The sequence below is a fragment of the Melopsittacus undulatus genome, chromosome 8 (genome assembly GCF_012275295.1).
Source record: "Melopsittacus undulatus isolate bMelUnd1 chromosome 8, bMelUnd1.mat.Z, whole genome shotgun sequence".
NCBI classification, from domain to species: Eukaryota; Metazoa; Chordata; class Aves; order Psittaciformes; family Psittaculidae; genus Melopsittacus; species Melopsittacus undulatus.
Genome location: NC_047534.1, coordinates 34,932,752 through 34,949,148, shown reverse-complemented (window position 1 = coordinate 34,949,148; position 16,397 = coordinate 34,932,752). Strand labels below are relative to the sequence as shown.

Genomic DNA, 16,397 nt, shown 5'->3' with positions numbered 1-16,397 from the left:
AACAACATTGCTGAATGGCAGCTGCAATTACACTGATAAGCTTACCTCACCTTTGGGCTTCTGCTGACACAGTACTGCTGCACACCCCAAGGATTACAGTGTGCAGCCATACAAACAGCACACCCAACCAAAATACTCACACTCAATAGTAAATATAAATTACGGCAGTGTAAACTGTGTTTGAACAAACATTATCAGTGAGGGAGACTTTACCACTCTTTGCTACTTCACAAGCGGTGGATCCTTCTCCCCACGGAACTAAAGGCAGAAGTCAGCTTAGACTCTTCTATTTTGTCTTTACTTACATACGATTACAATTGAGATTACCCACACAGAAGTCTCTACAGAGAAAGCAAGACAACACAACGATGTTTTCTGTCCACCACACTTAAAAATGAAAGAAGAACCCACACAAAATAAGGTCAAAATGATCATGTTTACTCTGTAGTGATAAAAATTCCACTGTCACCCAAACATACAAGAGTGCAGCAAGTACAAACAGTAATTTTGAGCCAGAAACTTTGTGATTCTACTACGGTATGTTATAAATTCTACTAAGAGGTAAACCATTTTCTGTCTGTGGCACAGATGGGACTTCAAGCGTGGCAGCTCAGGAGACTCAAAATGTGATGGGTCACATACTATCATGATAAAAAGATGACCATTATGTTTTGGCAACTGGCTGCATTTCAATGCTGTGTAGGATGCAAAACTCCCCTCCTAAAAATCCTGAAGATTGCAAGCTAAAAATTGCATTCAACAGCACTAGACAGCCCTCTTTCAAATCTTCACCCTAACTTACAGCCATTAATCATCTGCAACAACCAGTGTTTTGCCAGTATGAAACAAAGATAAGGCTTACCCCAGTACATTATTTTTACCTCTCCAAGCTCTCAAAAAGAAATACGAATTTAATGCAGTAACAAACAAGAAGGACACAGGCATACATAATAAATACTCATTACATGACTACGTGACAAATTCCATTTAACTCACAAAATGCTCTTTTACAAACATAAGCAAAGAGATCTGTTTCTCATGTTGCTGCATTTTAGATCTTAAAACAAGAAACGATAATCAGAAAATTTAACGCTTAAGAAAGTTAATCAATTTGATAAACCTATACAGATACACTACTGAATGTCATGTTTCATAGTGTGTAAATCTTCTGCCCTAAAACCTTCTTCCAGAAGGGACTGGGCAAATGACAGTTCCCAAGGTTTCACAGCAGAAATACTATGCGGCATCTTGGCTTAAATCAGTTCTGGAAAGATGTCCTGGTACACCAAGTTTAAATTCACCATTACATGATACCAGTGTGCATCATGAAACAAATTACTGATCTCAGTACTTACCTAGTGCTCCATTAAGTTAAACATAATTTAAATTCAGATGAAAGTCCTTTTCCACTTACTATTAAGCTTTTTCCTCTTCCTTTCCACCTTTGTCTTTCTCTGTGAACATACCTAGTGGATTTAGACGTGGGCTTTAAAATTGACAGCCTGCAAACTAAATCACAATGAGCCTAAACCAGACTGTTAACAACACTGGACTAGATACGGAAGGCTACCTGCAACCCTCCTGCTGTCAGAAAAAAACCCCTGTATCTGTAATCTTTGTAGGTACAAAAACACTTAACATGACTGATGCATGCTTCTCCCAGCCCTGATAACACTGTAGATGATGAAATTAGCTAGCACATGGATTGTTTTAATTGCATCTCCTCCAGTTTCCCAGGATGGAAAACAAAATTTGACACTTTGTCTTGAAGCTAACAGTTCCTCAGGATTCTGGATACCTCCCTTAAATCAGGAATGTGGCGAATGGCATTTAAGTGAAATGCGCTGATAAAAGGATGTATTTCAAAAGCCTCCATACTGCTGTGAAGGAGGAGGGTCTCTAGGTATTGGGAATATAAGTTTTCTTGTTAAGGTATATGCTGGTAGGGGCATCTGCTTCTTTGTGCCTAAGCGGTCAACACGTCTGGCCACATCTTCATTAACTTCTGTAAGAATTGACAAAATATCTTCACCCCTACGGACAGAAGGAGAGCAAAGGCAAAAATAAAAAACAGTTATTATAACAAGCAGATGGCACTCTATTGAACACCTCCCAGATCACCCGGAAGATACAGTACAAACATTTAAAACACAAAAACCAGATCCTGTTCTCCAAATTTCTCTTTTGTTCTCCTTTGAGTCACATGAAAAACAAAAGACCTTTTCTTCATGTCTTGCTTGATTTAACCATTAAAGAAAAATAATGTTATGAAGTATTTTTACCTAAATCCACTCAAGAAACAGATGTTTCTGCCTTAAAGATAGGAGGTCTGGAGGATTTTACAATAAACATCACATCCCTCAGATCATCTCTATGACTCTAGCAGGGTTAATATTTTACTGCATTTATGTGGCAGTGGGAAGGGAGGAGTAGCTACAAGGGTGGCTTCTGTGAGAAGCTTTTCCTGTGTCCAACAGAACCAATGCCAGCTGGCTCCAGACAGACTCACCTACAATGGTGGTAGCATCTCCATGAGAACATATTTAAGAAGTGGAGAGAGGTACCACGCAGCAGCAATGGCAGCTGGAGAGAGCATCAAGAATATGTGGGAGCAACAGCTCTGCACACTTCAAGATCAGTGCAGAGGGAGGGGAGGAGATTCTCCAGGCAGCAGAGCCGAGATTCCTCTGCAGACCCTGGGGAAGACTGTAGTGAGGCAGGCTGTGCCCGTGCAGCCCATGGAGATTAATAGGGGAGCAGATATCCACCTGCAGCCCATGGAGGACCCCACGCTGGAGCAGGGGGATGCCCAAGGGAGACTGTTTCCATGGGAAGCCTGCACTGCAGCAGCCTCCTGGCAGGACCTGTGGGCCCATGTTCAGAGGAGCCCAGGATGGAGCAGATTCACTTGGCAGGACTTGTGATGCCCTGGGGGACCCACACTGGAGCAGTCTGTCCCTGAAGGACTGCACCCACTGAAGGGACCAATGCCGGAACAGATCCTGTACAATTGCAGCCAGTGGGAAGGACTCACACTGGGGAAGCTCATGGAAAACTGCTTCCTGTGGGAGAGACCGCACACTGGACCAGAGGAAGAGTGTGATGTGTCCTCAACTTGAGGGAGAAAGAGCAGCAGAAAAAAGACAAATTGTCTGCATCCCCCATTCTCCATCCCCCTGCACTGCTGCACTGCAGGAGGTAGAGAATTCAGGAATGAAGGTAAGCCCAGGGAGAAGGGAGAGGGGAGGGATTAAGATCTGGTTTCTTTTTTCGGTATTCAACTCCGATCTGCTTGACAATAAATCACATCTAATTTCACTTAAGCTGAGTCTCTTTTGCCTGTGGCAGTAATTGGTGAATGATTTCTCCCTGTCCTCATCTCAACTCATAAACCTCTAATTATACTTTCTCTCCCCTGTCCAACTGACAGAGTGGCTTTGGTAGGCACCTGGTGTCCAGCCAGGGTCAATCCACCACAAATGTAACTGCATCAGTGCAAGCAAACAAATCATCATTTCAACTAATACTGTCCACTGCAGAACATGGGTTAGCATTCCTGTGTGAATTTGCCTTTGGAGTTAAAGAGAAGGGGGAAGTTCCTCTCATTTCTCCATGGAAGAGCTAAGCAAAGTATTTACCTTGGTACTAACAGCTGTAGCTTGCTGCACAGGGCCTGAATATACCAGGCACCCTGTTGAATATGCCGGAAGGAGACATATCCATCAATTGTGGCCATGCCTAGGAGGAAATCAGCCTCTTCAGGAATACTTTCAGAAGCAGAATAGCTCTGCTGCATAGAACACAAGTCTGGAATTCGTGCATCAGTTTTAAGCGGCACAGCACACTGTATCTCTTTACCCTGGCATGCTTGGATAAAGAAGAGTTTGGGTTTTTCTGCCAGCTGTGGACACTGTGTTGCAGTGAAGTAGGACATGATTGTGCGGATCGATACAAGTTCCTCATCTTTCCCATAGATGGCTCCTGACTCTCCATGAGATAGAATACAACATATAAAACAGTCCCTGTCTTTGTGATCTTGCACCTCCTGCCAAGTTTGCATGAGCTCTTTAATCTTCTGAGATGTCAGATCTGTGTAAGTCCTCACATCCAGACCAAGCCATGTGAATACTCGCTCCAGTTCCTCTGCAATTGAAAACAAAAATAAAAGGAAAAACTGAGGCACTAGTAAACAATTTTATAAAGTCACTGTGAAAACTAATCTGAATCAGGAAAGACCTCACACCTTCTGCAGATTCACCCCTATACTATAAAAAGGGTATAAATATATATATATATATCTATCTTTATATGTATATAAATAAAGACTTTAGTATCAACCAAAGGTTAACAGGAATAAAAAAAGATGGCATCAGCTCAGAATTCCTGGGTTTTTCTAGAAAACTTTCAGAAAATATAATGAAAATTTACGTGTATAATGACATACTGAGCTCACAAATGACACTGGAAAATATGAGGCATCCCCCCACCAGAGTTTCAGTTCAGATCTTACCTTCCTCACATCATTATTTTTCAGTTGCAGTTTACTGAAACTAATATTAAGAGTTTCATACACAATTGATAAACAAAGGAACAGAATAAAATAAGAAGTATGCACAGAGTTGCTTGATTATGGAATTTTGCATTATACGATGTAGAACGATGGCTTTAGTTTTAGTTCTTGATTAGAGTTACAGATAAAGGGTAAGTAAAGAGATTCTCAACATTATTCAAGAATGATCCAACCGCATCAGGAACTGTAGTTACTTTTCCTTTAAGCCTCTCTCACCCACCATACACAAATGACACATTAACTTATATCAAACACTTTAGTCTTTAAGAATATTAACTAAAATACAGACAATAAAAAACAGAGAAATATTTGACACTCAACTCACATGGCAGAACAAAGACTCATCTTCCAAAAAATCTCACTTCATAACTTACCAGCATCTTTGAAAGAACCCTTCCTTTCACTAAGAGACTTATCGAATTTGACATTATTAATAACAAGACAAAATCCTCTGTGTGGTCCATCCATTTTGTAGCTTTTCATCTTCTGTAGAAAAGAGAGGAAAAAAGCTTACAGCCTCTATTAGTTTATTCAATTTACTCCTATTTCCTTAATATGCCTCAAAATTGGCATCCAAAAATTAGAGGCACCTAAGACTGTATGCTACTTTTGAAAAGCTGCAACTCAATCATGCATTCTTGTGTGAAAAGACATGCCTGAAACCTCGAGCACACTCTGTTACCATACTATAGAACTGCAGAGAAAGGGTTTGGCAGCTGGGTTGGTCATCTGCATGGAAAAGGGAGGATTCAGCAGCCAAACACTGCAAGCTGAACTGATGATGGGGACAGAAGTCCTCAGCTGTTTCCAAGGTCATGGCGATGTTTTAACTTCAGATGGCACAGGGTTCACAATGAACCTATACAACATCAGACATCTGAGTTGTTCTTTCAAAAGCAGCCATGAATACAGAGAGATGGTGGCTCACACTGACCCACTAGAAAGGCATACAAGCACAACAGAGATCCCACAAGTGCATGAACCTGCTACGCTACCAGTTTTGCTAAGACTTTAAAAGCCACTTCCCGCTCTTAACAAAGAACGTTTTAGAAACTGAAAAGTCACCAAAACTCCAGTGACCATCTCTTCAAGTTCAACCTTGGACTGAAATCAAAAACTTTCACCACTCCAGCTCCTTTCTGCTCACTAAAGAGCAACATACACCTGCTTTTGTGCATTTTAGCAGAACAAAACTAAGGCAGCACTCCAAGCTCCTGCAACAGCAGCAACAAGTACCTTTGCTACAGAAGTCAAAAAAACTGTTGATGAAAAGATAGGTTATAGCACAGAACTGCAAAAAATTAAGTGGCTATAAACCACCACAGTAACTTGCTTCCTCAATATCCATGCCAGAGAAAAAAGCCAGGGGGAGAATCCAGTAGTTACGCTGCTGTGCAAGGTTAACGAGTGTGCACAACCCTTCTAAGAAGGGATCTCACAAAAGAGGTATTTTCTGCTGTACCAAGACCTATGTTTTACCGAGGAAGATTGTTATAAGCCTGCAGTAGCTTACTAAAAACTCTTGCCTTCTTTTATTCTTCTCAAAAGGTCTTTGCATACCACCCCTTGTGACTTAATTTCAAGATGCTCTGAAGCTTTTTCTAAGCCAGATTTAGAAAGAGAACTGTGAAGCTACGTTTTTGTCTTGCACATTCTGCTGCCATCTCCAAAATGCACAACTTAAGAAAATGCCAGTGTTTTGCCTGTAGCAGGAAGATAAGCAGGTGCACTAATGTGTGGATAAAGGTTAAAATATTCTCTGAAACATTCCAGTTGACCAGACAATTCAAAAAACTTCATGAGATGTGCAGACTTCTCACATGTCCTTGCATGATCAATGTCATTACACACCTAGACCTCACACATCCAAGTATTCAAAAAGATAAGGATTTAAAAGATTGTCTCAAACCTTGGATTCATTTTCTGCATTGCTGATTTCTCCAGGCAGCTCCAGCTTTATTTCAGACAAGCCTAGGGTAAGACATGCTTCTTTGTTATCTAGAAAAAAAACCACAAACCCATCAAACCAAAACAGCACAAGTATTTATGAAGAAAAATCCAACATTGGTGGATGTAACAAAAATGAGTTTAGCTATAATACAGGATTTTTTGTATTTGAAATACCGTTTCATTGAAAGGAATAATTCCTCCGTACAAAATAGCGTCATCATGTTTAAAGGACCTAATCTGAACACGTCTCCAGTTATTTTTATTACATATATAATATGATTCTTGTGACAAAGGCAAGGCTTCTGTTTGTATTGGCATTGTGGAACAAAAGCACCCATGCTATAAGGAGAGACTCTGAGACATTCAAATTAATTTTTTCATTTGGAAATCAGCTTAGAAATAAACTGTCTTGTAAGAAGGATCTGCAGTGTTACTACCGAAGCTCCCGCTAGAGATCTGCTTTGTTCTGTTTTGTTCCCGAATCACTGATACCAACTCTCAGACTGACTTTCAGAGCAAGGCTGCGCTGACAGAGCTTGAAAGAGGGTAAGAGTTGACAGATGTTGTACTGCTACACTCTGCAGCTGGTCTATTCGATGTGGAGTCACAAAGATGAACACAAACTATTCACTGTTATTTGTATGGAATCTTTTCAGAGAGCTGATCCAAAAATGCAATTTTATTTATTGCTGCTTCATTTACTTCTCCTTCTAAATGCCCTAAAATACCTGTCTCCTTTTGTACAATTCATACACTAGTTAATGCGTTCAAAACCATCCATCTTCAACACGCAACAATCCCAAGCCCATCAAAGTAACAATCTACGCAGCAAAAAAAGTTAGAAGTGAAGACCTGCACCCAAAAAACTAACATCACTGTTTTATAAACAATTGGAGTGTCCCATTCTCTTGTCCTCCCAGGGATATTTAAACAGAAAACTTGGGTTTTGTTTTCAAGAAAGAAATAATCTCTTTGCTACTAATCAGACCAGCCATTATCTCACTTCCCAAAAAAAACGCATTAGTTTCTAGTAAGGGACTGGCAAAATACAAAGGATTTGCCAATTTTTTCTTGCCTCTTTTCTGTAAGAACTGAAATCCTTCAAATCTATACGTGCATGCAGCAAAACAGCCTTCCAAGAAGACAGCAGGGTGTGTTGCATTTATTCAAATGCTAGAAATTTCCCAGAGAAAGTAAAGGGATGCAACATTAAGCAAAGAAAATAAAAACAAAACATTCTTTCAGACATTCTTACCATTGATATTAGAACCGACAGACTTGATCGAGGTCTCCTGTATTTTGAATACGGGGAATATCATGTTAAAAATCATGGTTATATGTAACAAGTTTTCATCGAAATCTTGGCAAAATAGGCTTAATACAGAGCTTTTTAAGTAGAGAGTAGGAAAAATACTGAATTCCTAAGAACAGTAAAGCATTTAATAATGAAATTACAAAAGACTTCCCAATTACAGCAAATCTCACAAAGCTGGAAATAGCTATCTTTTTTTATGAAGGATCAAGGGAAACAGCACTGAATTTTCTTTCACTTCCAAATGATCCTCTCACTCTAGGTATATGCGGTCACTATAAGCAAAATAAAGCTCCCAACAAGGTCCTATAACAATTTTCTTGGATAGTGAATTCTATAAAAACATAGAGTTCATAGAATTCTATAAATTGTTCTAAGTAGAAACATAACAGTAAAGTGTCAATGGTTTATTATACCACATGGAAAAAAAATGTTATTTTAATTTATTTCAATTATTAAACTGTTCTTATCTTAACCTATTGGTTTTACCTTTTTCTGATTCTCCTCCTCATTCCACAGGCAAGGTCGGAAAGGAGGGAGCAATTGGCTTTTTGGTACTTAGCTGCCAAATGGGGTTAAACCAGGACACAGCACCAAATGACTAACCCATTCTCTAGAAGGCCGTGTCTAGCTTTTGCTCTCACTCATCTCTCTAACATAATTTTTCCCCCCCAGCTGCATATGACTAATAGTATTTTTGTCTTCCACTATTTGATATTATATGCAATTGCATTTCTTACATGCTGAAAAAATATGCTTTTTCCATTTCTAAACCAAGTAAGATTTAGCAAAAACACAGCCATTATGGTTTTAAAATAAGGGCTAAAAACCCCCAACCCCTTAAACCACTAAAAGGAAAGCTTGCAATATGTACTGCAGTGTACCTCTGAGAAAGCGAATACTTTGATGTCTCCAGTGTGAGACAGTGAAATTTCCTCAATTGGCAGAGTGTTCTCCTGCTGAGACAGAGACACTAAGAGCAGAAAGAGACAAAAAGAGAGAAGACAAGTGCCTTCTAGTTAAACCAGTATGAATCTGCACATTAGGCAAATGTGTACTAATGCTTACTGAGAGATACATTAAAATAGAAAGCAACTTTGAAACATGCTCAGAAAGCACGTGGGAATGGAACCCACAAAACACTCAGTGCTGTTGCACCTATTGGGGTGCAAGTAGCTTTGTATTTCCTGGAACTTGCTTCCCAGTGTTTAAATAAATAGAACATTTTCTCCAGTATGCTTATAGTCACTTCAGGATACTAAATGAAGGAATATTACGAACTGCAGTATACACCCTGATAATACGTATCACACATTTAATAACAGAGCCTACCACTTCAAATACACATGCACACAGTTTGCTTCACTATCTTATTAGCAGGCAACTGCTTTGTTGTAGTGTATATTCTTAAATCATTTCAATACTATTCATAGGGAAATGGAGAAGTGCAACAGAACTATAAATAGATTTTCAGTTTTCCAGCCTGTTCTGTATGTCCTGTTCTGTATGCCCCTGTGGGGCCTCAGATATTCCAGTATGTCCCTACTGGAATTCAGGTAGAAAGTAAAACAGGCTAGAGACTGTTAAGGCAAATTTGTGCATGAAGATGTGTGATCCCTCTCTAGTTCCTGTTCCAGCAATCCAAACATAGGATCTTGAGGTTCAGTTGCCCAAGCCCTTCTAGTGCTTCCTGTATTTTAGTAAATGCACTTTCCAACTCTGAATTTCTCACCTTTTGCCCTTTTGTAGCAGTTTACTCTTTCCAGAAGATTGGGTGAAACATGCACACAGATTTCCTCCAGTATCTGTACATTGTTCTCAGTTAAGAGGCTCTGTTTTTCCAATAAAATCAGCAATTCCAGAGCAGACTGACAGCCAAAAAGAGAACAAAAACATGGTTATTGCTCCTTAGAACTCAAAACCTACACTAGTATCTGCTTTGCTTCCTATGACAATATCCAAAGGGTCAGTTTTACATCACTGTGGAAGGTGGAAATATTGCTCCATGGAAAGCTACTGGCTGTGTTATTATTTGATATGGTCTTGTTCAAACAGATTCACCCAAACCACTTTAATGACTCTCGGTTTTAAGAAGGCTTTATTGCTGTGAAATGGTACCAAAGACATACAGACATGAGTCTCCTTTGCAGATGGCTCAAGTCTTGTAAAGATTTTGATTTGCCACTGTTTTATGATCTGTGGACTGCAGACTGTCAGTGACTGACCTTGGCGCAAACCACCAAATTCCATACTTATCTGTCAACAGAATCCTCCTTGCTAATCCTATAAATACTGACCAGCCTAGCTGCAGATTATGCCCTACTCTGTCAAATACTTTTCATCCTTTTCCTCCTATTTCCCCCCTGCTTCTTCCATTCTCACCATATACATATTTGTCTCTCTTCACATACCAGAGTTATCCGTCGCTTTGGAAGACAGTTTTTCAGGAGGAATATGATATCCTTCAACATGTCATTAGTAATGTTCTCTGACAATTCATACAGCATCTGCCTGTAAGAGATCCAGTAAGATAAAAGCAGAACAGAAGATGGTATAGAAACTAAAAGCTATCTGAGAATTTAAAAATGGAAAGGGAAAAGTGTGGCATAGATGAAAGTAATGGAGAGAGCGGAATCCCGCTGCAAGCTTACCTGTAAGGAGACACTCTTCCCTTCTCATGCAGACATTCCTGCACTTTCTCCTTGGTATAACCAAGTTTTTTGAGCAAGGAATGACATTTAATTGTGTATAAGAGTTCAGCTAGCAGGAAAGTATCTTTCTCATTCAGATATTCTTCAGCCATGAGAAGCTCAAAGATGTCCACTGCTGACTTCACCCCTTCTAGTTTTCTGAAGGGAAGAAAGTCAGTACAGAGAAATTTTAAAGCTGCTACATCTTCAGCCACCAGACTTTCATCAATGAACAGAAGCTGCTGATGGAACTTCAAGCTGACATCATCCATGTTGCTGGAACCAACGGTCTCCCTAACAGAAAGCAGAAAGCAAACGCTAGTAATACTAGAATTTTCAATATAATAATCCTTGTAATAAGATTTCATCCAACACCAGTTTGGATGAAATTCTGTGCAGAAGGGGAGTTCCCTTTTAAATAAATTTGAAACTTATTTCCTTCTCCAAACACAAGACAACAACAAAGTCCAGATTTGGTCTTTGAACAACCCAGCTCTAAATTTGAAGTCAGCCCTGCTCCAAGCAGAAACCTGGGATACATGACCTCAAGAGGTCCCTAGGTTCCATTGTTTCCTTCAAATATCTTTCATGTTTATATCTTTGCTTCTTTCCATTGTAGGTGGAAAGAGTCCTTGCAGTTACTTATTACAGCTCTTAGTGGAGAGAGCACAGTGGTTCACACTTATTCCTTGCTCTGCAGTCCAAGGGCTCATTCTTCTCTGGCTGTAGCAGGGAGGTGTTCCTCTGTTACAAGGCTAACACTCAAGAAGGCTCCACACCATGAAGCTGCGGAGCATCCAAATACTCCCAGTCATATCTTGCTACCAGACAGTATTTCACATTTGGCATAGGAATACCATAAAGACTCCCTTATAAGTACGTGAACAAAAATCTAACAGCATTCAGCACTCAGTTTTAGGATTCCTTGGTTCTGCCAAACTTTGTTTTCATAATTGGGCATCTGGACTCAGGGATTATATTTTCTATATGCCTCTGAACACAAAAATGCAACAGTCCCCAAGTCACAAGTCAGAGCCTATGCACCAAAAAAATAATAGATTGCTTTTTCCTGTACTTGGTCTCCCATAGCTCAATAACTGTTCTGCACATTCCTTCTGTACTCATATAAAATGGCATGTGTAGTTACACCCTCTTCACTTAAGGTGCTATCAGAAAGGTTCAGGTCTCAGCCTGTTAGCTATAACCAGAAATTATGTAACTTCACAGTAAATCAGACTTTAAATTTGTTTAGCTAAAAGCTACTTCAAAACCCTATCCACACGCTTTAATGAACTACATTTAGTAGAATAACTTAAATTGTATTGATTATTGCCTAAACAAGCCTATATAACCCAGGTTCAAACTGAATTATGATTGTTCTGGGTTCAGCTGTAGCAGCCATTTTTCTCCTTCTTTGTAGCTGGTGCAGTGCTGTGTTTTCAACTTTAGCCTTAAAACAGTGTTGATAGCAACAACTAAAAACATTGGTGTGTTAAGTAATGTTTACTCTGACCAAGGGCTTTTTCAGTCTCATGCTCTGCCAGTGGAGCGTAGGAAGCTGGGAGAGACAGGACACCTGACCCAAACTAGCAAAAGGGGTATTCCATACCACAGCATATCACAGCCAGTATATAAACTGGGGGCCAGTATATAAATCTGGAAGGCCCAGATCGCTGCTCTTGTTGGGCTGCGTATCAGTCAGCAGGTGGTTAGGGGTTGTGTTCTCTGCCTTTGTTATTTCTCTTATCATCCTTATCATTGGTGGTAGCAGCTGTGGTTTGTGTTATACCTTAGTTACTGGAGGGTCATCACAACCCATGCAAGTTACATTCTTTCCATTCTCCTCCCACTCCCTCCCAGAGTGGGGGGAGAAAGAAGGAGGGGGGAGTGAGCAAGTGGCTGTGTGGCTCTGAGTTACCGGCTGGGCTTTGGCATTGTACACGACAATGACAATTGAGAATTTACAGTAAATTACTTCAGTTGAGTCAAAAAAAAATTGTCTTAAGGAAACAGGGACAAGTTTCATTGTAATTTCATTGTCAAATCAAACTAAAGCAAGACCCAGCACTAAACACCAAGCTGTGTGGTTTGGTTGATACACTGGAAGGGAAAGAATGCCATCCTGAGGGACCTTGACACACTTGTGAGGTGGGCTGGTGCCAACCTTATGAAGTTTAACCATGCCAAGTGCAAGGTCCTACACCTGGGTCGGAGCAATCCCAGGCACAGCTACAGGTTGGCCAGAGAAGATTCAGAGCAGCCCTGCGGAGAAGGACTTTAAGGTGTTGTCGATGAGAAAACTAACATGAACCGGCTTCAGTGTGCGCTCGCAGCCCAGAAAGCCAACCGTATCCTGGGCTGCATCAAAAGGAGCGTGACCAGCAGGTCAAAGGATGTGATCCTGCCCCTCTACTCTGCTCTTGTGAGACCCCACTTGGAGTATTGTGTGCAGTTCTGGTGTCCTCAACATAAAAAGGACATGGAACTGTTAGAACATGTCCAGAAGAGGGCCACGAGGATGATCAGGGGACTGGAGCACCTTTCATATGAAGACAGGCTGAGAAAGTTGGGGCTGTTCAGCCTGGAGAAGGCTGCATGAAGACTTCATAGCAGCCTTCCAGCACCTGAAGGGGGCCTATAAGGATGCTGCAGAGAGACTCTTCATTAGGGACTGTAGTGACAGGACAAGGGGTAATGGGTTCAAACTTAAACAGGGGAAGTTTAGACAGGATATAAGGAGGAAATTCTTTACTGTAAGGGTGGTGAGGTACTGGAATGGGTTGCCCAAGGAAGTTGTGAATGCTCCATCCCTGGTGGTGCTCAAGGCAGAGCTGGAGAGTGCTTTGGGTGACATGGTTTAGTGTGAGGTGTCCCTGCCCATGGCAGGGGGGTTGGAACTAGATGATCTTAAGGTCCTTTCCAACCCTAACTATTCTATGAGTCTATGATTCTAATTTCTTTAAAAGAGTTTTGAAGTCTGTGTTGCTGCCATTCTTGGAAAGAGATTTTAATTCCAAACATTGGAATACCCTCTGTACATGTGCTGCATTTACTAGCTATCTGTAACCTCTCTTCCCCAGCTCCGCACTGAGGGCAGGCTGGGCTGGCCCTCTCTCCCAGCACAACAAAAAGGAACAGTGCTCACTCGCCTGTACATCCCCTGCTCAGCTTACTATTACACTATTCTTAGAACTCTCTACCAACTCATGCATTTGTAAAACACACGGTAAAAAAAAAAAACAAAACAAAACAAGAAAGCAAATGACAACAGAGTCCTAAAGCAAAGAAACAATCAATCAATCCCTATTCCAGTAAAAAAACTTGATGCTAAGTACTAACACAGTGGACCCAAGACCTACCTGCTCCCTAGGCTTGCCGCGGCTCACCCTGGTATTTACAGGTAGAGCTAGCAGGACATTAGCAGACAGAACATTAATACGCAGAAAAATGATGTATCAGCGTTTCCAATTCATGTTTCGCAATATGCTCAGGAAAGAAAATCACATAAAACAAGTAATAAGGATTCTGAGAGTTCTTTTTTTTAAGTTTGACTGATAGGGGCACTCCCAGGCAAAAAGATTTCAGAATGTACTAAAAAAACCAACCCAACCCAACCCGAAGCAACCCAAAAAACAACCCGAAAATAAAACTAAGGGGCACAAGGAATGCTGAAGCCCAGTCCCATAACCAAGAGGAGTATACGGCTGCAGCCCCGCGGGCAGCCCAGAGGCAGACACGCAATACCGGAAGGAATTGGCTAGGTTTCGGCTTCGGGAGCTGGAACCTCCCTTCATTCCCTCTCCACTTCAGTCCCCTCTTTCTTACCTCCTACATGAATTTCGACAGACACCGTCCCCTCTCCCAACAACTACTCGAGGGGCGGCGCTCAGCACTTCCCAGTCTATTTCCCAGCCACTCGGCGGTGCATGCCGAAGTGCTGAGTCATGATCCCAGCACCCCCTGCGGAGCGGCGCTGAGCCCTGCGCTCTGCCGGAACCAGGATTGTGGGCGCCACCAACCCGGGGTTGTGCACGACTGAGGCGGCATCCCGGTGGAGGAGGGGAAGTGGGACAGAGTCCATCTAGGAAAGGAGTTGGGGGCTCGTCTACGGAAGGTTACCCGCGGCTGCGGCGGCAGGGCGGGCTCCCTTTCCCTTCCTCCCTCCCTCCATCCCGCTCACGGGCAACCGGCCGGCCCCTCGGAGCAGTCGCCGTCAGGAACTGTGAGCTGCCTGCCCGCCCCCGGCGGAGGAACTTCGCCAGAGTAGTATGAAGAATAGCTACGGACAAAGCTTCCGGGACGAAACCAGCAACGCTTTTGCCGTCAAGCCATTTTAAAGCAGGCTACGTAGCACAAAAAGCCCGACAAAACCCCGTTTCTGACGGAGTTTTTCCACTGACAGGCAGCTTGAGAGTGCTGCGTGTAAGAGAGACCTTCAGTGCTGTTTTTATGCGGCTGTGTCCCCTCCACTGCCCTGCTGCAGAGTAAAGGGAGGAGGAGGAGGAAGGTGAGGAGCGCCGTATACTGGCTCCTCGGAGCTTTCACCATTTCCCGCGTCATCTGTATGCCGCCATACCCTCGCGTCAGTGGAGCCAGAACAGTAATGGAGTCTCCTTGCTTTTGCCAAAGAGCTCCTGTCCAACACACCAACAATGGCCGAGTTGTCTGTTGAAAATAAAAGGCTTGCTGTCCTTTATTCAGTCAGCTCATTTTTATAGTGCTGTAGAACTTCACAGCCAAATTTAACGAGCTGTAGAGGTCTACAAGATGAGTCGACCAAGAATTCAAGGGTTGTACTGTGACCTAAGAGGCAGGGACAATCAGTCTGACTGCATGCAGAAATTTTCTTCAGAAACTCGGCTTGAAATACAGCATTTATAATTTAGTAGTAACAGCACCAGTTTTTCTAAATCATGCTATTTTATTAATGGCACCAATTCAAATCACATTTATGATCATAGAATCATAGAATAGTTAGAGTTAGAAAAGACCTTAAGATCATCAAGTTCCAACCCCCCTGCCATGGGCAGGGACACCTCACACTAAATCATGTTACCCAAAGCACTCTCCAGCTCTGCCTTGAGCACCGCCAGGGATGGGGCATTCACAACTTCCTTGGGCAACCCATTCCAGTGCCTCACCACCCTTACAGTAAAGAACTTCTTCCTTATATCCAATCTAAACCTCTGCTGTTTAAGTTTGAACCTGTTACCCCTTGTCCTGTCACTACAGTCCCTAATGAAGAGTCTCTCTGCAGCATCCTTATAGGCCCCCTTTAGGTGCTGGAAGGCTGCTATGAGGTTTCTACAAAACAGAATATGCTCTCAGAGTAACAGATTTTAAAATGTGGCAGAAACCAGAAAAGCACAATCTACAAAACCAAAATTCCTTAAAGACTTGCAATGTCTAATTCAGAATTCTAATAGAGAAGCTGAAATAAAGACATTTCTCCAAAACAGCCACAGAAAAGCTGTCAAGTAACTCAGTACAGGAGATGCAGTTTACAAGGAACGTAGTCAGATCATCCTCACAGATGGTGGTGCTTCTCAGCAACATCATCCTGCACGTCAGAAATTTAAAACTCTGGATATCAGAAAAGAATTCTCAGAAACTGTTATAAAAAGCTTCTCTGACTCAGGTTTCTGTAACAGGAGTCACTGGTAACATCCAGAATTGAAAAGGGAGCCCAGACACATAGCATGCTCCTTTTGCAACTGTTAGCATTGTAACTTCCTCTTGAACTTCTTTTCTGGATAATGAGCTGGCAACCATTGTAAGACACAGGTGTAACAATCAGTACAAAGTAAACTGGATTTATGGCTCAGTCAGGTCAATGCAGGTGGCTGAAAAAAAATCAGGCAACTTAACTCTGGTG

General features: G+C 41.8%; 1 protein-coding gene across 1 annotated transcript; it reads right to left on the bottom strand.

Annotated features, from left to right (window-relative positions):
* Positions 1-417: 417 nt before the first annotated feature.
* On the bottom strand, positions 418-14,710 carry CASP10 (caspase 10). The gene is made up of 10 exons (XM_034065699.1): positions 14,348-14,710; positions 10,484-10,816; positions 10,244-10,343; positions 9,565-9,700; positions 8,717-8,805; positions 7,776-7,812; positions 6,480-6,568; positions 4,945-5,056; positions 3,639-4,143; positions 418-2,034 (listed from the first exon to the last, which is right to left on the bottom strand). The coding sequence occupies exons 2-10, from the start codon at positions 10,792-10,794 to the stop codon at positions 1,863-1,865; spliced, it is 1,551 nt and encodes a 516-aa protein (XP_033921590.1). The 5' UTR covers positions 10,795-10,816; positions 14,348-14,710; the 3' UTR covers positions 418-1,862.
* Positions 14,711-16,397: the final 1,687 nt, after the last annotated feature.

What these genes read in the sequence shown, in the direction of transcription:
- CASP10 (XM_034065699.1), bottom strand. Translation starts at nt 10,794, where the DNA reads ATGGATGATGTCAGCTTGAAGTTCCATCAGCAGCTTCTGTTCATTGAT. An exon ending in CTGCTACAAAAGGGCAAAAG is followed by an intron (nt 8,806 to 9,564) that starts GTGAGAAATTCA and finishes TTCTGCTCTTAG; the next exon opens with TGTCTCTGTCTCAGCAGGAG. An exon ending in AAGTATTCGCTTTCTCAGAG is followed by an intron (nt 7,813 to 8,716) that starts GTACACTGCAGT and finishes TTCAAAATACAG; the next exon opens with GAGACCTCGATCAAGTCTGT.